Genomic DNA, 24,505 nt, shown 5'->3' on the forward strand with positions numbered 1-24,505 from the left:
CAGCATTCCCCATATCCATAAAGGTGGGTCACTCCCTCCCAGCGTCAGAAAGAGTTTTGAAAAGAAACAGGAGGAAAAGCAAATGGCAGGCAGGTGAGGCTCACAGCTGTATTAGAAACACTGGCTCAGTGTTTCTCAAGATGAGGTCAGATTAGCTGCATTCAAAGTATTTTTCAAAAATACAGATTCCAGGGCTTCCACCTTTAAAATCAGCTCTCTGGGGGATGGGCCAGAGAATCTTCATTTTTAACACCCTTGTCAGTAGATATTGATGTCCCCAAGTATCAAGAGCCTCTGACGCCATCCTCATCGCCACCAAACCATGTACAGTGGCCAGTCTGGCCCAGGCACAGTGGTCAGTGGGTCCCTGAAGGACTGGCCTGCTTCAGGCCTCACGTAGCATTTTGGCCGTAACCCTACAAGGGGAGCTGGGGAGACCCACACCCTCTGGTGTTAAAAACGTGCCTCAGTTTCAGCCTTAGGGGTCCCTGACTTCAGGTTGTTCCTTTTTAACCATAACTTTCCTGTAGTGCCAAAAAAGTGCCCACTCTGTTAAAAATTTCCTCCTTTCCATTCTTTTCAAAGAGGATCGTGATTTAAACCAGGAATGATTTCATATTCTAAATGTGCCTCTGTTAAGGGAATTAAGGGAAAAAAATGGAAAACAGATATGTGGCTAGGTTTGGACAAGGTTTGGGGGTACAGAAATTCTGCATATAATTCTTCCTGTGAGTATAGAGCATTAAGTGACATGTAGTCTTGAGTAAGCCATACGTTTTTCCTCCATGAGTTACAGTAAAATGAAAATTGATTTCTCTTTATATAACTGTATAGACGCAGAATAGATTACTAACTCTCACTCTAAGTCTGGTTTAGCGTATTCTAAAGAGTATTGAAGATTATTCCTCTGGTATTAAATAACGATGATGATGATGATGATACTGATAATAATACCTCGCCCAAGGCTACACAGACAGCAAGTGTCTTAGGCGGCAATTGAACCCTGATGTACCTGGCGTCAAGACCTCAGCTCTTGACACCGTCCCACACTGCTCTTTGACACAGAGGTCATGAACACAGTCACAGGAACATTGCTTACTACACCAGTGCTGCGTGCAGTTCCCTAGGCATGTCTTCAGGCCTCTGCAGAAGAGTGGCAAACCTGGAGCCCTGGAGTACAGCGCACGTATTCAAGGCACGGGTTGCGCTGCAGGCAGTCAGTCACCGAGGCGGCACAGGAGTCAGCAGACCAACTGGGGACAGTGAAGCAACTTAGAGATTTACAACCACCCTTCACTGCGAGGCAATGGGAGGACGAAAAGCTACCACAGGGAGCAGAGCATCGGTGAACGCTGGAACCTCAGAGAGCCACTCCACAAAGGGAACCCGGCCACTGCTGGGGAAGCGACCTGACGCAGAGAGAAACACCCTGGTTTCTCCCCTCCCGGTTCACACCGGTCTGCTGACAGTGCCTCCCATGGGCCAAACCCAGTCAGCAAACCCAGAAGCCTGGGAAACCATCTTTGCCGGGTGTTCCCCCTTCTGAACAGGGCAGAGTGGGGGAGGGGCGAGGACTGGCTCTGAGAGCAAACAGACCGAAACAGGTCATCCACACGGGATTCCGTTGTTCTTTTACAGAATAAGCATTTTAAGGCTCCTTTATACAGCAAACCTCTTCTTGCCTTTAGCTTAATTTGATTAACAAAAAAAGGGTTTTTGTAAAAAAAAAAAAAATCATACCTGACTTTAAAAACATCTGTTATGCAAGCAGGTATCTCTTTATACCTGTAACTCTCCGAATATTGGAAAACACAGAGAACATTATTATTATTTTTTTTTCCTTTTTGTCTTTTTTCGTGACCGGCAACGGATCGCAACCCTCAGTGTCGCCCCCGTACCGGACCGGGACTGGCCACGGGATCGCAACCCTCGGTGTTACCCCCGCCCCACGCTCAGCCAGTGAGCGGGAACCGGTCTGTATGTGGGATCCGAACCCTCGGCGGGAGCGCCACCGCGCTTCCCAAGCAACGCACTGTAGCAGTGCGCCACCAGGCCGGCCCTACAGAGAACATTATTGAACACCCCTTGCCAAGGGCCAGTAATCACATCTGCCAGGCCAATAACGAGGAGACGAGTCACCCGAAGGAAAGTGAAGCTAGCTGCAAATTGCATGGTCATCTGGCTAATATTTTTGGAAGACTAACTTACTGATACACTTTTGGGGTGGCCTTTTCACGACTGTATCTGGCATGAGGACCTGGCCAGCTTGTGCTGAGAGTGCTGGAGAGGGTGTTGGAGGCGTCTGGGACTCTGGGGGGAGTTTCAGCCCGTCGTCCTCCGGGGACTGACAGCTGCCACTTTCTGATTAAAGGGGAGCATTAGAGCGCCCTCTAGGGGAGAGCTGGCAAGAGGCGCGGTGGCCGACACCTCTCAAGTCTTTCACGCCCACGACAGGGCCACCAACGTCCCTTTTCTCCAAACACTCGAGGAGATGTGGCTTAAGTCTTACTAGATATTGCGTCAAAGGAGATTCGGTACAGATTATATTTTGTGTGTGTTGTTTCACATTCAGAGGAATTCCCAGAAAAACGACTCAGAAAGACGTGAGACAGCGGCAGAGCCGGCGGGTGTTAGTGCCTCAAGCTCAGCCCAGAACCTGACTTGAGGATTTTTTTTTTTAATCAGTTATTCCTGCATTTTTTAAGGAGGTGGCTAAGTAGGGTTATCCTGTGGTTAAGATCACAGACTTTGGAGTCTATTTTTCCTTTTATTTTTGTAAGTCTTCCCCCTTTTCTCCATCCTTACTGCCACTGCCCCCTCGCCCGCGCTTATTGGCATAGCCACTACCCGGGTCCCTGAGGCCTCCGTCACCTCCACGCTGCTGCCAGTGGGACCTGCGAAGCCATGAAGATCAGCCATGCTCGGAATCCTCCAATGGTTCCCCCAGCCTCTGGGATAACGTCCGAACGGCTCGCGGGATCATGTCTCATCTCTAAACCTCACCCTACCTGCCCTCCCACCTGGGGCCCCTCTTCTCCCACGGGCTGGTGCGTCCTGGGCACAGTCCCTGCAGGACAATGCAAGCCTCCCGGGCTGGGTGCGGTGCCCACCCGAGCACGTGCAATCGCTCCCCGCCGCTCCGCGTCCCCCGCACTGTCAGGCGTCGGGCTCTCCGAGGGGAGAGCGCGCGGGGCTGAGAACCTGCACACCTGGGTTCGAGTCCCGGCTCCTCCGCAGACGGGCTAGGGCACCCCGGGCAAGCGATTTCACCTCCCCGCGCCTGTGTCCTCGTCCTTAAGACGACACTTATTCCAGTTCGGGCCTGCTGTGAGCATTAAACAAAACAACGCCTGTTACGTGTCTGCTGCCAGTGCCTGGCTCGCAGCCGGGACTATAAATGAGTCCCCTTTCTGACCCCAATCTTGGCGAGCTGCTTCTCCTATTTCTACAGCAGCTCCTCCCTCTCTGAGTCCCCGAGGCCACGGGGGTGCCAACTGTGGAGCGCTGTGCCCGTTCTGACGCGATGTCTGCATCGGGTACCAGCGGTCCTTAAAGCAGCGCGGCGACTACGGGCACGGCCTGGAGAGGACAGTGCAGAGGGGGGAGGGAACCGAGGGGCCCTGGGAAGCAGGGGCTGGGTGGAGGGGCCGGTGGGGGGCGTTGGTCGGCCGAGGGAAAGCTGGCGCCCCACGGTACANCCCCCGGGACCCCTAAAGACTCCAGCCCGGGCGAGCAGCCCCGGCTCGTGCAGGCGGCGGAGGATGCGGAGCTGCTGCGGGAGATGGAGGAACTGCGCTCGGAGAACGACTATCTCAAGGTGAGCTCCCGGCTCGGCGGCAGGGGTCCCGGGCGCCCCCGAACGGTCTGGCCGTGGCGCGGACGAGCCCTTTCTCCCTCGTGCCCTCCACGTCCCGCCCGCGCGCATTAGGCGCTGCGAACTTCAGCCACAACTTCTGGAAGGCGCAGCACGCCCCGCGGGTCCCGGCCGGTTCTCAGCCCCCTCCGTGCTTGTGGCTTCTCTTCGCTGACGCCTGTGCTCTGGCTGACGTGCTGGGCAGGGGGCGAGCGTCGCTTGGACACCTCGGTCGGCCTCTTCTCCCCCCTTAGCACATGCCCCCACCTGTGGGGGCGGTTATCCGCCACCGAGGGGCCCTGGCCCGGCCACGTGCGGGTGTGTGTCGTTCGGGAACGCGCGGCGGGTGGCCCGGGCTGCGGAGGCGCCTGCCGCTTCTGCGGCTGCAGGAAGAGCCCGGGGCCCTCGGTGACCCCTCTGGGATCCGACAGCACGGGCAGAGCGGGCCCCGCGGGTGTCGGTGGTAAAGCTTAAGTTCAGGAGGGGTCCCTTGAGTGTGGCTGGGTCGAGGACGGCACGGTTTCGCCGGCCGGTGCCTTCTGAGCGTCACGAGCCGGCTTCTGTGTCAGGAGAGGCCAGGCCAGCACTTTCTAAGGAACCGCAGCCCCTGCCGCACTATCCCGAGTATTTTCCGGCGGGGCCTGCTAGCGGTGCTGGCCTCTGGGTCTTAGCTGTGGTCGCTTAGTCCAGCTCCATCTTTTCCTCGTGGAGGAGGGCTGGCCCCGCTGAATAGAGGGTTTAGACAGTGTTGGGGACTCAAGACAATCGAGGTGGCTTGAGATTCAATAAAGGGGGTTGTATCGAAGGCCACTGTTTTAATTTATCGTAATCCTCGGATTAGTATGTAACTCTGGCGTTAAGGTCTTGGTGGAAATCTTCCCAAACCAGCCGGTGGCCCTGCCTTCATCAGTGGGTAACGTGATTTGAGCTGTTTTCTCAGCAAATGAACCCACCCGATGGAGGCCCAGTTTGTGGCCAGTGGGACCGAGGATTGGGTTTTTTTAAGTGAATGATGGTGAAGTGTGAGTTCAGACTGGAATCTGAGCACGTTGGCTGCTGGGTGGTCCTAACCCAAGCCTTTATCAGGAAGCCGCTCCAGCCACTGAGCCCAGTATTTATTCTGCCTTCTGCAGAGAGGTGACAAAGGCAGAGGAAGAGAGAGGTGAAAAAAGAGCAGCCTGGGACTTGGGGGCGAGACGTGTCACACGGCACATTTGCTTTTGCCCTCCACTTATGTAACAGGGAACAGAGTGAAATTCAAACGTGTTGAAGATGTTGGGACTTAGGACACATCACCTCAAAATATGACTGTAGGAGACCAGAATATGCCACCCCAAAATATATTTCTTTGGCATATTTTGAGCTGGTTATTCTGAGAAACTTAACAGGAGTGGCTCTAAAAAGCTGTCCTTTTGCAAAAGAAATTTACATCTATAAAGAAAATCTACATTAGTATAGTAACTGTATCAGGAAGAGGGCTGCTCCAGACAACCCGTATTGCTTGAGAGACCTTATCTGCGTGACAAGACCACATTTATTCACCGCACCGTGACTCCCTTCTCCCAAAAGAAATTTACATCTATAAAGAAAATCTACATTAGTAAAGTAACTGTATCAGGCAGAGGGCTGCTCCAGACAACCCGTATTACTTGAGAGACCTTATCTGCGTGACAAGACCACATTTATTCACCGCACCGTGACTCCCTTCTCCCTCCCATAACTTGTGTTGCCCCCTTCCCTGAAATCCCCAAGCCCCCTTTGCTTTTCTGTGGCTCAGGATACTACATAAGCTTTAGTCACCTGATTCTTCTCAGTCTCATATTTTGTGGGACTCCTATGAGTAGGTACATAATTAAATATGGGTTTTCCCCTGTTAATCTGTTTTATGTCAGTTTAATTCATAGCCCAGCGGCAGAACCTAGAAGGGTGGAGGAAAGCCATTTTTCACTCTCTGGCAAAGAGAAAGGACAGCTATGTTGTTTGCAGGGCTTTCATGAAAGCAGCACTTTTGTAAATCCTAAACAAATGTAAGCTCCCCGAGGGTGAAATAGATAATCTTGTTCATTTCTGTAGCCCCAGCTCTTAGCATAATCCCTGATTTCTGACTGAATGACATATATCCACATCATGAATACTGAGCAACAGAAAACTGGGTTTCTTTAAAATAAAGATGTTTCTCATTACATTTTGATTTTAAGGTAGGCAGTCTGACATAATTTCAAAGTTCATTCTTGGATCACTGGTTATTTGCCTTATCTTTTCACGTTGTTAAATTCTTAGTGAATGAAGTAGGTGTCTGACCCTGGAGTCTGATCTAGTGTAATTGACATTCCAGCAGATCGTCACAACAGCGTAGGGTATTGTTGTTATATTTATTGTAACTTCAATTTCACAGACAAGGATGCCGAGAACCAGGAAGCAAACGCCTTGCCCTGCATCATACAGCTAGTTTGTGGGGCAGCTTCTCTTTTCCCTGCGTCTGTAGCCTCTGGTCTTTTCCCTGCACAAGGCTGCATCCCCACTTCCAGCAACGCTGCTTTGCTCAGGATGCACTACTTCAGAGATGTTTTATTAGCTCAAAATATTCCCAGTGATTAGCTCTCCTAGGGGACCTCTGTTTTATTTTCAGGTGAAGGGGCCATAATGAACAGTTCTCCACTAGCCTGGGTACTAGCCTGAGTCATATAAATCCCACGGGCAGTGTTTAATTTGTGGGGAATGTTCAGTTGCCATTTCCTGTGGAGAAAGCGTCACTGCCATCCGTTTTCTATGCCTGATTCTGCCCCCAGCCCTTCCTCTGACAGCAGGAGAGAGAATTGGGTGGAGGACGTCTGTGTGTGTGAGGTACACGCTGGTCATTCAGAAGCTTAAATTACAGTAGCTCAATTCGGGAAAGAAACATAAGAATCCTGGTAGACCTTTCTCCAGGTCAGTGAGCCTGTCCACTTACACGAAACCGGGCTCAGTGCATCGGTGACCTCACGGGACAGAGAAGTAGTCACACCTTTGCACTTGGTGTGTGTTTGGAGTGTGCACACTACACACCGGAACTCCTCTTTCTGTTGTCACTGTTTGGGGTGCTTTTTTAGATGGTAGGTAAACGCATCCTTGGCCTAATACTTTCTTAGGGAATGCTACACAAAGCCCTTGTGGTAGGTACAGCATCCATCTCTTCCAACGTTACCTGACGAGAAGAGACGCAGCCCAGAAATTCCGCTTTGATATGTTCTGGAGGATCATGACAACATAAAGTACTATGTTCTTTCCCAGTTCGGTGCTGTCACCCTTGCTGTACAAGACTGTCACAATTTCTATGCTAGAGTGACCAAAGTGTAACTGAATGGAAAAATAAAGCCAGCAAAGCCATAGGAGGATGTCTTATTGATCAGGAAATTTGAGTAGAATTCTCTTGGTTTTTAGCCAGACTGCTGTATTTTAAAAATAGCAAATGTCAACAGAAAAATGCGCCTTCTGTGTGCTCTGTGCAGCACAGGGGCCATCCCTGACTGGTTTCTATTCCTGCTCTACCTTCATCAGAGGGCACCAGGGTGACCAGGTGAAAAATGCAGAAAAATTGGGGGGGGGGCAGGGCTGGCTTTTGCATGAAAACACAGACAGAAAAGCACTTTTGCTGTCTTTTGACCTCTGATGAACTCAAATTTATGTGGAAGTATTCATAACTTAAGGTGAGCGGTTGAGTTCTTATCCAAAGGCCTTTGCTTGTTTCTCAGGCGAGACCCAGGCATGTTGCTTAATGCTGAGGACTACTACAATCTGCTGGTGTGTTTCCTGCCTGCCAGGCTGCCAGGACTGTGTTTTGCTCGAGTGCTCTGAGACAATCAGACAAGCCGTAGTGCTCATTGTCAACATATTAATTATGTTCTGTTTCCACAGGCTTTTCAGGAGGATTGAATCACTTTGAGTTCATTGGCCTATTTTGAAAATGCTTTTAGCATCTTTACTGGTGATGTCTTCACAACGCACCCGTCCCCTGCCCCCAAATGGTGTCCTCTAAGAGTGCTGGTATCCTGCAGGATGGGCAAGGATTGGGGTGGGAGGGGCTTAAAAGAAAACAAGTCAGTGCTTGCTACAAGGGCTGGTACAATTGGCTTCTTGGAGAGGAATGATTTCCTAACGGAGAGCATCGAGGATTTGTTTCACAGGTTGCAGTGTCTCACTGCCATTCCAGCCTTACCATCCTGTTTCTCACTTGAGGGAGTCTTTTGAGTTTCAAGCTCTGCCATGGTTTGCTACATTTGGCTGCGTGGATGCTGGGTGCTCAGCGTGGCCTGGAGGGGGCACTGGGGCGAGAATAAGCAGTTCTCAGCAGCCCAAGTGGCTCGACTCCTCCTTCTTCCCCTACCCCTCCTTCCCTCTCTTCTGGGAGGGTCAACGTGGGCGGTATCCCCAATTCTTTCCTGACATTCCGCTTTCCAAGTGGCTCGACTCCTCCTTCTTCCCCTACCCCTCCTTCCTCTCTTCTGGGAGGGTCAACGTGGGCGGTATCCCCAATTCTTTCCTGACATTCCGCTTTCCATACCTATTCTTTATTCAGCCCATGGAAAAGCAGCTGTAATAATCGTAGGTGGCAAGGTATTGTAGACCTGAGCCAACAGCCATCAGCTGCTGGCTGGACTGTCCCCTGGTAAACAATGGTGGTGGCCCCTGTGCCTCCTGAGCTACAGCTGGGACCCTGTGGAGACCATTTCCATTATTCAGAGGGAAATGAGGTGGATTATTCATAAACTACAAAAGACAATAGATTCTGCCTGCAACTCCCAGAAGATGGAAGTGTCGCAGCAGTAGCCAGATGACTGCTCCTACTGTCCAAATTGTTCTATTCAAAGAGGAGTTGTTAAAATAGAAATAGTTATTGATTTGGGGTTGTTTAAAAGAGGTTAAGATTTGGATACCATTATCAACATGATCAAAAGTTTTCATCACTCATACTAAGAAACCATGGATTCGGTTTTTACTTTATATTTCTGGATAAAACTGTGCTCTTAGAGGTTTTTATTGAAACATTTAATTTTAATCTTGGTTTACTGTAGTGCACACATGGTCACTCTGTTATCTGTGGGCAGAGGGGAGTAGTTGGATAGCTTACACTTCTTCAAGATTTCATTTTATATAAAAAAATTTGAAAAATATGTTTAATTAAAACTAATGAGAAGTGATTTTCTTTTTAATGAGAAAATGATCTAACACTTATGTATCCAACAGACCGGAAGTTAATTCAGTATAAAACTGTTCATTTTAAGGATAGCTTTTTAAAGAATTAATTTCTGTAAACAAAAAGACAACATTAATTTTTCACTTTTATTTACTATCTCTGAATTATATCTGCCAGAAACATTATATATTCTGCTTGGTTTGGTTTTCTTAAACATTCAAATGACAGACACCTTTAAGGTTCTGGAATACAGTGTTTTTCTAGACAAGAGCATCAGAAAATTAATGTTATGTTAGTTTTGAGAATCACTATTCGTCATGACCCTAATTTGAGTAATCAGTTTTTTGCTTTTCAAATGGCTGCTGCCAGCTTACATGGTTTATAATTTGCTTTCCTTGTAATTTTTTTTGCTGAACCCCAAAATTGATTTTTTCCAGGCTTTATGAAAGAGTTGAAACACTAGCCTTGGTCCTATCTCTGCAACAGACTAGTGGTGGAAATCTCAATTTTTTCATTTGTAAAATGGGTATATTAATATCTTTGCTGCACATAGCAATGTTTTCCTGAGGCCTAATTGATGTAATGGATATACTTGTACATTGACAATTTTCAAGCTCTAAATGTTAGGCTGCTTTTATTAGTTTATGCTGATAGCGGGCTTTTAAAAGTACAATTGAAGGTCTGTTATAGTTTGTCCTGGTTGTGGCAGATAATTTGTAGTGTTTACTGAAAAGAGCATTGCATTTGGAAGCAGACAGCCCTGGGTTTGTAGCCTGGTTTCCATTTACTGGCTGTGAGGCTAGTGAAGCATTAATCTGCTGCAGTTGGGTTTCCTTATCTATAAGATGGGGTAATATGTTCTTGACAGGGTTATTATAGGGTTAGTATTGAGGGTAAAGTGCTTAATAAAGATGTGTTATGTTCTATAGATTTAGATAAAATATGAGTTATAAAAGCAGTTATTCAAGTACATGCAATTATGGTCTCTCCCTAATTTTCTTTTCAGTGCAACTAATGTTTGTGATTATTTATGCCAAAAAATATTAGCTGTTTACATCTGGCCTGCTCAGTGGTTTGGAGATGTGGGTGCAACTAGCCCTTAAACTTTTTTTTCTTTTTTTGTCTATATAACATCTATTATTTAACACTAGGGTAGATGAGGGCCATACTGTTGCAAAGTCTGAAGAACTAGAGAACATTTTTCTAACTGGAAGCTGTACCTTACATCTTCTTATGGCTATATTATATTAGTATTATAAAAACTTGTTTGAGTTACAGGTAATTGTAAGTATTAATGACTTTAGTTTTTATAGACAAGCTGTCAGATGGAAAATCAGTCACAAACAATTTCTTAGATGAACAGAATGGCCAGTTACTGTATATTTGTGTGTGTTTGTGTGTGTGTGTGTATTTAGTAGTACACATATAGTGATTATTACTTGTATCAAAATATTTTTATTAATTACCTAGTGAAACAATTACCTTTTGACTATACTCAGAAACAAGCATTTGAGATTAGGCTTTTTCTCATAAGATTCATGGATAGGACATGAGTGAAACTTGACCTTGATTTTTGAAGATTTAGGACTAACTTTCTACTTGCTTTGTTTTATTTTGTTTGGCAGCTTTTTGGCATGGGGGTCTTGAACCCATGACCTTGGTGTTATCAGCACCAGGCTCTAACCAAATGAGCTTACCTGCCAGCCCTAACTTTCTACTTTTTATCAGAAAAATGACGACCACAAAGCCTGTTCAGCTAGTGGTCTACTGTTGTGTTCCTCCAGCATGGGTTGGGAGGGGGCACAGCTCCCCCACTTGGTGTCATCAAAGCCTTGGTGTGGGGACCTGGGCATCGGTGACAACCTCCTTTTTTCTGAAGGTTGGCAAGCCCCTTCCTGAAGGAGTTGTGTTTGCCGGTCCCCTAAAGAGCCCACCCTGCCCGTTCTATTCCTGTGTGTTCAAGTGACCAGCTTTTATGCTTGGTTCAGTAACTCCCTGTCCCAGTAGATTTTCCTGCCAGGAACAAGATTTATAGGGAGAGATCTCCTTGAAGGAAAAAAGAAGTGAAACTTCGTTATACTTTACAACATTTTCAATGTTAAAATTGACCTTTCTTTTTTTTTTTTTTTTCTGTCCTTTTTTGAGACCTGCCGCACCGCACTCAGCCAGTGGGCACTCTGAACGCACCAGTCATCCCTATATAGGATCCGAACCCGCGGCGGGAGCGCCACTGTGCTCCCAGCGCCGCACTCTCCCGAGTGTGCCATGGGCTCGGCCCAAAATTGACCTTTCTTTTTTTTTTTTTCCTGTCCTTTTTTGAGACCTGCCGCACCGCACTCAGCCAGTGGGCACTCTGAACGCACCAGTCATCCCTATATAGGATCCGAACCCGCGGCGGGAGCGCCACTGTGCTCCCAGCGCCGCACTCTCCCGAGTGTGCCATGGGCTCGGCCCAAAATTGACCTTTCTTAAGACACATTAAGGCTGGCTGGTTAGCTCAGATGGTTAGAGCGTGGTGCTAATAACACCAAGGTCCAGGGTTCAATCCCTATACCAGCCAGTGGTCAAAACCAAATCAAAACAAACAAATAGAAAGGACACAGTAGAACATATACATTTTTAATGATGTTTTTATCATTAGTGTAAGAATTGTGTAAGAACACTTAGAAGCCAAGTAGAAAAACATTTTATTCATTTGACTACCAGGAAGTTGGTGAAGTTTTCTTCTTTAACATCTGTTCTCCTGGGAAGTCAATTGGAACAGGCTCCGTTTGGAGCCATGGCCACTTGTGAAGGTCATTCTCCTAACTGGGAAGTGTGAACACAGTGGAGAGAACCGACGAGCTGGATTTGGGGAACGAGCTGACATATTTGTGCTCTTTTCCATTTCATATGGGAAATTGCTGCATACAGCTGAGGCTGGCTGGAGAACCGTCTGCACTCCATTTTGCGCCAACCTGTATTTTTCCACAAGGATTCCCAGTTCATTTATTCTTCTTGTTCGTAATTTTGTCCAGGATAAAGTAATCTTCAGGAGATTTCTTTCTGTTCAGTCTCTTGTCTACCTGAAGCTCTAAGGTCGGTAAACGCTTGTTCTTTATTGTAAGTAAATCCCTGGTTTTAAGGACAAGTGCAGGATTAGCAGGAGTGGCCGGAATCCAGAAACAAACTGCATAGCAGGAAGAGAGCTGACAACTTACGAAGAGTACTTTTCCTTGAGCCTCGGTATTAACTGAACAAAATAAATGGGAATGGCCGAGTGCATTCTGCTCTGGAGGCCTTTAAACCATCCATTATCACACTAATCAAGAAAATTCCTGGACTGCTTCCCTCAATCTCCCTCCTTCCAAATGGCTCCTCATTAAAATCTTCTTTAACACTTCAGTAGAGTGTATGTCTCTATACCTACAGCTACATGTATGGTTTAGGGAAGAAGTCAGACAATGAACAGGAAAAACACACAAATAGTATTAGATGGCCACAAGAGGTGGGAGGAAAACCGAGCAAGCGAGAGACTAGAGGCAGTGGGGTGGAGGGTGCTCAGGGAAGACCTTACTGACTGTGAGTTGTGTGACTGGATACGCTCCACAGAGATCTGGGGAGGAGCACTTTCAGGAGAGGGAAGAACCCTTGAGGCCCTGAGCTGTTGAGGCCAGCTGTGGGGGTGGGGAGGGGGTAGTGCATGGAGGCACCAGGAGGACTTGCGTTTTCTTGGCATCATCAGAAGCCCCTGGAGGGCTTGAGTAGGGGCTGAGGTGATCCAGTTTACATATTAAAGGATAACTCTGCTAAATGGGGAATAGACCCTGGGAGGATTAGAGGGCTCAAAGGGAAGCCGGGAGCCCCATATGTCTGTGCTTACGTCTCTGTGCAGCTGCCCCCCGCCCCTAGGGGTGGAGGCTTGGACTAGGGAGCGGGTACTGGAGCCCTGGGCAAGAGAACAGCCCCAGTTGATGGATTGGCTGTGGCATGGGAGGGAAAGAAGAGGGAGCCGGGGATGACTCCTTGAGTTTTCCTGTATCCAGAGTGTCTGAATGCTGATGGGAAAGAAGGATGAGATGTGGGAATGTCTGAAAGAAGGATGGAGATGTGGGAAATAAAGGATAGGTGAATGGAAAAAGGCAAACCCAGTGTGTGTTTGGAATAATGGAAAACGTTTCATTTTTCGACAGAGTTGCTTAGTCAATGTTGGGATTTGTATTGTGGAACAATTTTAGGGACATTTTCAGGTATGTATAATTGCAGGGCAATTAGCAGTTATCCCATGAAAGTTTATGTTCTTTGCAGGTAGGGTCTGTCTGATTTATCTTACTGCCTAGATTGTGCCTTAGAGATACAGGTTTAGGTCAATGTTTGGCTTGAATCCAAAGGTTTAATTATCTGTAGAGTAGATTTCGTTTAAGGTATGTAAGGGGATATCGGTAGTGGAATAAGTTCCTAGAGGCTGCAACAATTAGTCCAGGCTGGTTTCTAGTTTCTGGATCTATAAGATTTGAACAGGCATTTGGTTGTATTATCTCATGTGAGAATTTCCAGAGGTCCTTCTGCTGTATCACATGGGCCACAGGCCGATGGGTACAGGTGCAAGTATTTGGTATTTAGTATTGAGGAGTGGCGGGATGGAAGAAAGAGATGCCTTCTTTTTTTTATGGGCTTGGTTTCTACATCTGCTCTGTCTGGTTTGCATAGGATGAGTTAGATGAGCTCCGTGCTGAGATGGAAGAGATGAGAGACAGTTACTTGGAGGAAGATGTTTACCAGCTGCAGGAGCTTCGGCGAGAACTGGACCGTGCTAATAAAAACTGCCGAATCCTGCAGTATCGCCTCAGGAAAGCCGAGCAGAAGAGCCTGAAAGTTGCGGAGACGGGTCAGGTGGATGGTGAGCTTATCAGAAGCCTGGAGCAGGACTTGAAGGTGAGTGAGGGGGTAGACTATGGCATGTGCATTCCCAGGAGGGCTGCCATGGACGGGGTTGCTGATCTGAAAACATAACCCCAGACCCTGCTCCCCGCTGTACATAGTGTCTTGATGTTCCTTTCCTGCTTATATCTGTCTCAGATTTCAGCATAAACATTCTTGGTTTACTTTTTGGCTTATAGAATATGTGTAGTCATATGACTTTGGCCCAAGATTGAAATCTGTTAAAAAAATCATATGGAGGGCTGGCCCGGTGGCGCAATGCTATAGTGCGCCGCTTGGGAAGCGCGGCGGCGCTCCCGCCGAGGGTTCGGATCCCACATACAGACCGGTTCCCGCTCACTGGCTGAGCGAGGTGTGGGAGCAACACCGAGGGTTGCGATCCCGTTGCTGGTCCCGGTCCGGTACGGGGGCGACACTGAGGGTTGCGATCCGTTGCCGGACATAGAAAAAGGAAGAAAAAAAAAATCATATGGATTTCAAATAAGAAAGAATTGATATCTACCAATTGGTCTAACAATTAGATAGAAATTGTGCAGAAACTTCTAAAGATCTGAAATATGTTTTAAAAAATCTATTAAAATCAATTCAACCAAGGACCACTCTTAATATTGGAAGGTAATTTAGGTTTCTAGGATGCAAAAAACCTGAAATTCTCATAACCTAAGTGAGACTCGCGTAGTGGTGATTTAATTGGAAGAGAAATAGGATAGTAATTAATTATCTAAAGTGTCTTTGAGAACCATTGGCAGAAATTGGAATGAGATGGAAAAATCCCAGACTTTATACCACTTATTCTCTCCACGGGCAGCAAAGCTTCTCACGTGACCTGATTGTCAAATCATTTATCTAGAGGTGAATTATGCACAGTGTTCTCCTTATTATGGGAGTACTTGTAAAATCTCCTCTAGCCTCTCTGTATGATAGCAAGAAAAGAATCTTTGTAATTCTGTCAAAGTTATGAAACACTAACAAAATGTCATTTGAGGTGATAAAGGGTGACATATTTCTCTAACAAAGTCTTTCCTTGCTTGCTTTTAGAAAGTACAAATGTTTAGCTGCTTTGAACATTCAAACATTTACCGCACTAGAGAGCCACAGGAGGCAGTCAAAAACTTAACTACACTGAACATCTACTGCATTTCTGCATACAGAATTATTCTGGTTTTGTTTTTTGGTTTTTTTTTTAGCCGGCAGGTTCCCTATTACTTTAGGGAACAGAAATGTTTATTTGTTTATTATTATTTTTTTAAATTTATCACTTGAAGCATGTGAGCCTGGGCAGAATGGGCATTCTCGGTGATATTCTATGAGGGTGTAGGACTATCCAAAGTGGCCTTTTATTCCAGATGAAAGTCATATTCTCTCTCATAATATTGATTTCATGTTTGAAACTAATATCCTCCGCCTTTAAACATAGGTCTATTAAATATTGCCAGGGTCTTTGCTACTTGGTATAATACCATATTATTTAATGATTCTGCTTCTGAAGTTGTCTGAATATACCCTTCGTACACAAAAACCTTCCCATCCTGATGATTACTCTGGGTTGATGCAGGTAGCCAAAGATGTATCTGTCAGATTGCACCATGAACTTGAGACGGTGGAGGAAAAGCGTGCTAAAGCTGAAGAGGAAAACGAAACTCTCCGACAGCAGATGATTGAAGTGGAAATATCCAAACAGGCCCTGCAGAATGAGCTGGAGAGGCTGAAGGAGGTAATCCAGAAATGTGTGGGCATTTTCCCCTTGGGTTTAATCATTAGGAACTCGGGACTCCCAAAGTGCCCCATTCCTGTCGTGGTCGGAAGCAGGGGTTGGTGAACCCTGGCCTGTTTGTTTGGCTCAGGAGCTAAGAATGGTTTTTTACATTTTTTCCAGCATTGGAAACAAATAAACAAAACCACACAAAAGAAACCCCCCAAAAGCAAAGAAGACTACAGAATGAAGAGTGAATGTTGCTTGCAAACCCTAAAATATTTACTGTTTGACCCTTTACAGAAAAGGCTGTTGAGCCATGGTCTAAAGCTATGTTTTATATTTTCCATTCAGATGAGCTGGCCATTAAGTCCTTTGATGTGTCCAAATGGGGTATATTATTGCTAGGATACAGAATTAAGCAGTTGCTTTTTTCTCGAGTCTTCTCTTCCAATGAGCTGGAAAGTATGTTATGGTTGTCTATGAAAGCCGTATAGATAATGTATGTATGCTACCTATATATAATCACCAGTCAATATGATTTAAATACAGACTTTTTTTAATTTTAGGAAGTGATTATTCTAGCAAAGTGGTTTAGAAAGTGAATATATGTGTTTTTTCATTTGCATATAGCAATGCAAATCCTGTTTTATTGTTGACTTTCATTATAAGATTAAAGCTGAGTGTTTTCTTGGAAAACATCCTGCATAGTGATAAAATTAAAAACTGTTGGTGGCTTGAAGATGCTAGTTAAAGCCGGCATTTTACCTGCTGACAGCCTCACTTAGCAGTTGATACTTTCTTTGGACGCGTTTCCTGATTCACCCAGCCGTGCCCCATCCGTCCAGCCATCCACTTGGTACAGGCGTGCCAGGCCCTGCAGACGGGGAAGCAAAGATGGCCAAGCAGTAAGAGCTGCTGCCTCTGATCCTCCCCACTCCCTCTGCTTACAGCCACGCACAGCCACCTGGAAATGCTGTGTGCTTTGTTTCTTTGTCTTCCGTCCATCACCTCTCACTAATGCACCTCTGCAGGGTGAGCTTTGCAGGACAGGGGTTTTGCCTGTCTGCATCCCTGAGCCTGGAACGGTGCCTGACACATACCAAGGTGGGGAAGGCATGAAGGGGTGAGAAGACAGAGCTGTGGGGATCAGAGCTTGCCCAGGGGGCGTGGCGGGCTTTGCACAGGAAGAGTGTGCTTGTGAGAACTTGATTTTGTCATTGGTAACCCTTGTCCCTCAGCTTACACACCAAAGGAACTTGCCCTCTAATTGAAGATCTCTTGCCTCTGCACTAACAGTTCCCGGCACTTTATGCCCCAGCTTTTCCCTGGATCTAAGTTTTTGCAAAGGTGGGGCATAATGGTTCCCTTTCTCACAATTTCCATGTGAGCCTGACGTTGGGGGTAGAGAAAACAATTTAGAAGTATAGTTTAGAAAATTTGATATGTATGTATGTTCGTGTGTAAATATATAAATGGACATATAAAGTACATATATATATGTTTTTTAAGCAAGCGAAGATTCTTTTATTTATTTAAGTGGATTTGTGTAGGACTTGGCATCTCTGTGGAGGAAGAAATGATTACTCTTGACATTCAAAGCCAGGCCAGGACCTCCAGAGAGCCTGCTCTTGGCTCAGGGTGGGTGTGAGGACAGAAGGCAGAGGGACCAGCCCCTCCCTTTGTGGGTTAAAATTACCCGGCGGGACTGCTCAGTTGGGATGAAATAAGTTTTTCACCTTCAGAGTTGCAGTCAGACTGGTGGGACCACATATTTGCACCAGACTTCTAAATGAATCGTAAAACTGGCAGGAGCCTCCGGAGGGCCAGACGCTGGAAGATTATGCTGCAAGCAGGGAACGGCGGCACCTAGCAATGCAAGGTTCAAAGGTGGTAAAGGAGGCATTGACTGGGAAATGCCAGCTATTGTCCCCGTGACTGGGTTCTTCTCACAAAAGCTAGAACAAATGCGCTGTGAGTTTTGCTTCAGCGTGGGGTATTCCCGTCCTGACCCTTGCTCTTTGTTGCTCACCTCTGAAGTGTGTAAGTGGATGTGCGACGTCCGAGAAAGGCAAGGACGTCTGTGTGTTGTGTGTGTCTCTGAATAACACGTCATTCCAGATGTACGTGCACCCCCTCGGCCACAGAGGTCAGGAGACAAAACACCTCGATGGCTCTTCCTCTCCCTTCCCCAGGGCTTCTCTCTCCGGCTCCGTCTCAGCTGCCTGGTGCACGTCCCCAGGATGAATCTTTCCCAGCACGTCAGACTCACTGTGTGGCCACAGAGGTCAGGAGACAAAACACCTCGATGGCTCTTCCTCTCCCTTCCCCAGGGCTTCTCTCTCCGGCTCCCTGTCTCAGCTGCCTGGTGCACGTCCCCAGGATGAATCTTTCCCAGCACGTCAGACTCACTGTGTCCAGAACAAACTTACCAGCCCTCTCCCCACCTGCACTGCCTTCTGTCTCCATGTGATGGTCCCACCGTCCTTTTAGTCACAAAGTCTGGGGAAGGCACTTTTATTAACTCTCTTGCTCCTCATCTTCAGTCGCTGGCTAAGTGCTTTAAGTAATTCTCTTTTGCAGTCTTAAAAATGTTCTTCCTCAGTGTTACGTGATGCAACATGGATGAACCTTGAAAACATGCTAACTAAAAGAAGCCAGACGTATTCTGTGACTCTATTTACAGGAAGTATCCAGAATAGATAAATTCATACAGACAGAACAGATTAGTTGTTTCTAGGGGCTGGGGAGACGGGAATAGGGGCCCTGCTGTTTAATGGGTGCAGGGTTCCGTTTTGGGGTGCTGAAAATGTTTGGGAACTAGATGGAAGTGGTGGTTGCACAAAGTTGTGAATGTACTAAATGACCCTGAATTGTATACATGAGAATGGTTAATTCGTGTAATGTGAATTTTAACCTCAATGAAAAAGTTTTCCTTTATTCTATCCATACTTTCACCAGTCCCCCTCAAACAAATATTTGAGGGTCAACAATGCATTAAACTAGGCACTGTTTCTAGCCTTTCCCGTTTCTATTCTTTCCTCTACATCCTGAAATTCTGACCATGTCACTCTGTTTAAACAAGCTAACTTGCGTTGTCCTCCAATTGTCTAACTCTAGGATGACACAGAGGACTTTACTACCTGGCCCATCCCTGTCTCTCTTCTGGGTTTCCTACCCCGGGGCTGTAAACTCTGGATGAAATGAAAGAACAGTTCAGAAGCATAACAAGGGTCTGTGCCTTGGGCCCTCTTTGAACTAATGCAGGTGTGTCTTGGAAAAGTCACTAAAGAGGACTGTCCTGTCTAGAATTGCCCCTTCTGGCTGGCAGCCTGCTCACTTCCTGTGCCTGTTCACTGTGTGTACACCATGCATACCCCTCCACTGTGCAAGCTCAAACAATTTTGCCTTTTTGGGGGGGAGGGGTGTCTATTTCTTCTAGTATTCAACTCCGTATAGAATGGAATATTCCAAAAGGTTGAAAGTGGTTAACCTTAGCTTAGCTTCCACTTCTTAAAGATTGCTCAAATGCTTTCACTCGGCAATATTTTATTCTACCCCACAAGTAATAATCAGCCAAGTTAGCCGACACTTGCAAGGGACAGAGACATGGTATAGATCACTCCAGTGAATTAGGGCTGTTGAAAGGAGTGACAGGGAACCAACTGGCAGTCAGATGGCTCTTGTGGGATGCCTTTCATCAGCTTTCAGGATATGATAATGGTTCTCTGGGTTTGGTTGAGACTTTTTTGTGCCTAGTAAATGGTCAGATTTTGTAAATGTTCCTTGTGTGCCTGAGGAGAATGTGCATGCTGCAATTTTCAGTCAAAGGCTTTCATTTAAATCCATTAGATGAAAGACTTTCAAACTTTAACTGTAACCCACAGCAAGAAGTACATTATTCATCATCAGTCAATAAACAAATAAAAAGGTTTTACAGAGTAATGCTTATTTTTGTCACAGGGGGTACACTTTGAAATTTTCAATTCTATTCAGTTTTATTTATTTTTTAATGGTGCTTGTAAGGTTGATTTATAGTTCATTAGTGGATTGCTGCAATTTTGAAAAATGTATCAGGTCATTTGTTAATTGTGGTGTTCAGATTTTCTTTATCATATATAGTTTTGTTTGTCACACTATAATTGTGCATTTTAGTTTTCTTCTTGTAATTTGTGAAATTTTGCTTTATATATTTTGAGGCTATATTTTTAAATGCAAACAAGATTTAGGACTGTTCTTTGTGATGAATTTTTCCCTATATCATTTGGTAATGACCTCTTTATTCTAATTTATTGCTTTTTGCTATAAAGTCTACTTTGTCTGCTTTTATCATCTATACCAAATTTCTTTTGGTTAGTATTTGTCTGGGATAGCTTTTCTGTGATTTCTTTAGTTTCTATTTTTCTGTGTCATTATGTTTTATGTATATTTCTTATGAACAGAATATACTTAAATTTTTAAAAATGGAATCAGAATTTCTTTCTATTTATTTATTTATTTATATTTTATTTTTAAAAGAAAATGTAATTTTATTAATATTTTTTACATTCTAGGATGTTGTTGCAGAGGAATTGGGAAGGAGGGGAAGTGGAAAGGGGAAGGAAATGGATGGAAAGAGGAAGGAGGAGGGGTGGGATTGAGGCCCGTGGCACCCCCTGATTCCCACAGGGGAGACAAGGGGTCTTCTAGCGGTGGCTTGATCATTGCCAGCCTAAGGAGGGGAAGTGGAAAGGGGAAGGAAATGGATGGAAAGAGGAAGGAGGAGGGGTGGGATTGAGGCCCGTGGCACCCCTGATTCCCACAGGGGAGACAAGGGGTCTTCTAGCGGTGGCTTGATCATTGCCAGCCTAGGTGCAGATGTCAGAGGGGTGTGGCAAAAGCCCTCGCTCCCCACCATCCCAGCTCGGGAACCTGGGGCCCTTCTTGCTGTGGGTTGGCAGTTGTCTCTGGGCTGGCTGTGGGTGTTCGGGGGGCGTGGCCGAGGCCCTTGGCCACCCACCACCCCAGCTCAGGAGAGCCCAGGGCGCTTTCTGCAGCGACTTGGTGGTCACTGCTGGGCTGGCTGCAGGTATCAGGGAGGTGTGGCTGAGGCCCGACGCCCTGCACTGCCCTGGCTTGGGAGGCCAGGGGAGCTTCCTGTGGTGGCTCAGTGGTCACCGCTGGGCTGGCTGCGGTGTCAGGGCGGCATGGCCAAGGTCCTCATCCCCCACCCTCAGGACTGGTTGTGGGCGTCAGGATTGGTTGGGGGTTGGGGGCATTGCTTAGGGCCCCAGCCCTACACCCTTTCTGGATTGGTAGCCCAGGGGACTTCCAGTCCTTCTAGGTGTTATAGGTGTTCTTTGGTGAAATGAGACCTTTACTAGTTAATATGAAACTCTGTCTCTGGTTGCAGGTACTTTGTTTTTTCTTTCAGTTCTGTGTTGGATTATTTGCTGTTCCCGTCATTTAAACTCTGCACTGGAACTAATTTGTTGTCCTTTGCTTACTTCTAAAATAGGGGAACTTCCTGTGGGGACCAGTACTTGAGCTCTGTAGTTGAGGTAAATTACTGTTTTGCTGCTGATCCCTGGGGAAGGCTTTTTGTGCAGCTCAGGTTTTAATGGTTGACTTTATAGGTACTTCTGGCTCTCAAGAGATCCGGTGCACCTGGGTTGTGTAGAAACTGTGGTCTGGGCCTGAGTCTTTTCATCAAACTGCACCGCATGCAACTCTATATTCCTGACCAGTCTCCTCTGAGTGGTCCTGCACTGACTGGGGTGCAAATCAGCTGTCCTTGCTGCGTCCCAGTGTTCTGGTGAGCCCATCTCCCCTACCACCCATGTTGCAAACACTTCCCATAGTATGGGCCATGCGTCGGTACCTTACAATGACTCACCAGCCTCTGAATGGCTCCTTTTCTTCAGTTGTTGTGGCTCCTCCCTCCTATGTGGGTCCATGGGAACCCTATTAGTGGTCTTGCTGGCCTGTGGGCCACCTTGGCCCTCTTCTCCCCTGCTGCCTCCAAGCAACTTCATCTGAAGAGCACAGCTGTGGCTTCTGCTGCTTCCTGCTCTGTGTACTCAGCAGCTTCAGCCTGGACACGGCCGGGGCTCAAAACAGTCAGAGTGGTTTTTTTCTTTCTCTCATTATGGCTTTTCCCACCTTAAGTCTCTCCTCCACTCCCCTGAGCTCTAGCGGCCCCAGCTTGACTGTCGTTGCTTTCTCATAGGTGTAAATTGGTTGACTTGTGGGAGAGAGTGACACTGGGGACCGTCTATTCTGCCATCTTGACTGGAAGCCTCTCTTTTTTTAAACTGGTGAATTTAATCCATTTACATTTACTGTGGTTATTGATGTGTTTGAATGTATTTATTTTAGAACATTGTGTTTTATGTTCTTTATTTTCCATGCTTTTTCTTTGTTTCTCTTTTCTATTTTTTTATGTTGAGTTCTCTTTGATTGAGTATTTAATTTTTGTGTTTTCTCTCTTGGTTTGAAAGTTACACATTCTATTTCTGTTATTTTAATGATTACTCTTACATATTTAACATGTTTTTGACTTGAAGTTTACAACAAATTATTATCTCTCTTCTTCTTCTGAATAATATAAGCATCTTAGAAACTTCAACTCCAGTCAACTCCTGTCTTTCACATTGTTATCTAGTATTATTATTATTATTATTTTTATTATTATTTTTTTTGTCTTTTTCCGTGTCCGGCAACGGATCGCAACCCTCAGTGTCGCCCCCGTACCGGACCGGGACCGGCAACGGGATCGCAACCCTCGGTGTTGCTCCCACGCCTCGCTCAGCCAGTGAGCGGGAACCAGTCTGTATGTGGGATCTGAACCCTCGGCAGGAGTGCCGCCGCGCTTCCCAAGCGGCGCACTAACGCAGTGCGCCACCGGGCCGGCCCTAGTATTATTTTAGTTTTATCTTTTTAAAATCATTCTCCCCCCCTCCAGTAGATCAATTTGATAGTTAATACTTATTTAGATTTAGTTACAGGTTTGCCAGTTTGTTTACTTATTATTGCTTCTCAAATGTTACTTTTTCCTTCTGAGTTCAGTTTCCTTCTCACTGATCTATTAATATATCCTTTAGTAGTTTTTTCCAGTAAGTGGTATTGTCTGAAAATGATTTTATTTTATAGTCAGTCTTGAAAGATATTTAATTGGGCATAGAATTCTAACACTTTGAAGAAAATATTATCTTTTGGCTTGTTTTTCTATAGAAAAGTCTTCTGTCAATATAATTTTTGTAGATAATCTCTCTTTACTTCCTAATGACTTTTATGCTTTTCTTTTTGTTTGATGTTCTGTAGTTTCAATAAGTGTATCTAGATTTATTCTTATTTTGCTCAGCATGCATTGTCCATCTGTGTGTTTATGTCTTTCATGAAATCTAGAAAATTCTCAGTCTTTGAATAGTGTTCAATAGTGAAATTATCCTTTTGAATTGTGTTTCTTCCCCATTTTCTGTATTTCTTCTACAATTCCCATTAGTCTTATATGGGACTTTCTTATTCCATCCTCCATGTCACTTAACTGTTCTCTTTATCTTTTTAAAAATCTTTTTATTTCTCTGTGCTGCATTCTGGGTAGTTTCTGCAGTTTTTATCTGTTACTAATTCTCTCTCTCTCCTTTTTTTTTTTTTTTTTTTTTTTGTGGCTGTCTGGTACACAGAATTGAACCTGTGGCTGAGCTAATTGGACAACCCTGATTCTCTTCTTTTGTAATGAAGACAGTTACTATTTAGGTCATCTATTAAGTGTTTTATTTCAGTGAGTTTACCTTTCATTTCTAGGATTTTAAAACATTTCCTTGTTCTTTTTCATAGTATTTTCTTACTTATCATTGGTATTTCTTTTTAGTCTTTAAACATTTTAAGGTGATACTCTCTTTCAGTCTGTTCCGTCATCTCGAGTTCTTGGTGTATGTCTGTGTGTGTGTACCTGTGCATGTGTGCAATGTGCATGCAGTGACTGTGTTCTGGAGAGAAGCCACCTTCTTTGTTGCTGCTAGTGTGCGTTGTGCTGTCTTTTGTCCAGACTAGAGGGCAGGGACTGGCTTAGACCTGAGGCAAGCAAGGGAACCAAAACCAGGCTGGAAAGTCCAGAGTCAGAGGTCCATGGAGGATTAGAAACAGGCCAGCCAGTGCAGAAAGATGTGGCATAAATATTTTTGAATGCTTGCACTGTGGATGAAACAGTTCTGGTGGCTGAGAAGAAGGGGGTGTGTGTGTTCAGTTAAACAGCCATAAATAGTGCTAATAGCTGATTCATATTGCAGCTGCAGAGGAAGAGCGAGAGCATGTCACCGTCTGTTTTGGTCACTCAGCACCCGTTCCCTCAGAGCCAGTTCTTGTCAAAATTGAGAGAGAATCATAGTAAGGACTTTCACTAGGCTGGTCAAAATCCTGCAGCCCTCTTTCCGGCATGTGCAAGTGCTGTCCTCGGGGCTGCCTGTGCGTGCCTGGCCGTGGCCTTGCGCAGTGCACGGGGTGGGTGGGTGTCTGCTTCTTCTCGGCCAGCTGAGGCTAAGGCTTGGGAGGCTTGAGTATTTGAAACGCTCGAGTGTCTCAGGTTATGCCAGTTCATTCATTAAGTTCTGCTGTCTGTGGCTGTTGTTGTGCTGGGATAAAAGGCCATGGGGGTGGGGAGAAAGGAGGCAGGAGGAGCAGGAGTGTGCTGGGGCAGTGAGCAAGGCCAGGCCCGTGCCAGGACCTCAGGCTCTCAGAGCACCGGAGCCACGAGCCGCAGCCGGGGGGGCTGTGATGCCATCAGCCGGGCAGCTGTGACTCACTGTGGCCTCCAGACCCGTGCACTTGGAAAGAAGAGGCTGCTCAGTAGGGTCAGGACTCAAGGGGCTGTGAGGACTGGAATGCG

The 24,505-nt window shown here is 46.0% G+C and overlaps 1 protein-coding gene and 1 non-coding gene across 2 annotated transcripts; both read left to right on the plus strand.

The window, feature by feature from the left end:
- Window positions 1-3,523: 3,523 nt before the first annotated feature.
- LOC103609535 (microtubule cross-linking factor 1-like) lies at window positions 3,524-15,660 on the plus strand (the record flags this gene model as incomplete). The annotated part of the gene is made up of 4 exons (XM_008593841.1): window positions 3,524-3,536; window positions 3,717-3,817; window positions 13,716-13,940; window positions 15,502-15,660. Coding segments are annotated over exons 1-4 (498 nt in total), but the record flags the coding sequence as incomplete, so codon positions are not given.
- TRNAI-AAU lies at window positions 11,513-11,586 on the plus strand. The gene has a single exon. It is a non-coding gene; the product is annotated as a tRNA-Ile (tRNA).
- Window positions 15,661-24,505: the final 8,845 nt, after the last annotated feature.

This window comes from Galeopterus variegatus, unplaced genomic scaffold (assembly GCF_000696425.1).
Source record: "Galeopterus variegatus unplaced genomic scaffold, G_variegatus-3.0.2 Scaffold9735, whole genome shotgun sequence".
Lineage (NCBI taxonomy): Eukaryota > Metazoa > Chordata > Mammalia > Dermoptera > Cynocephalidae > Galeopterus > Galeopterus variegatus.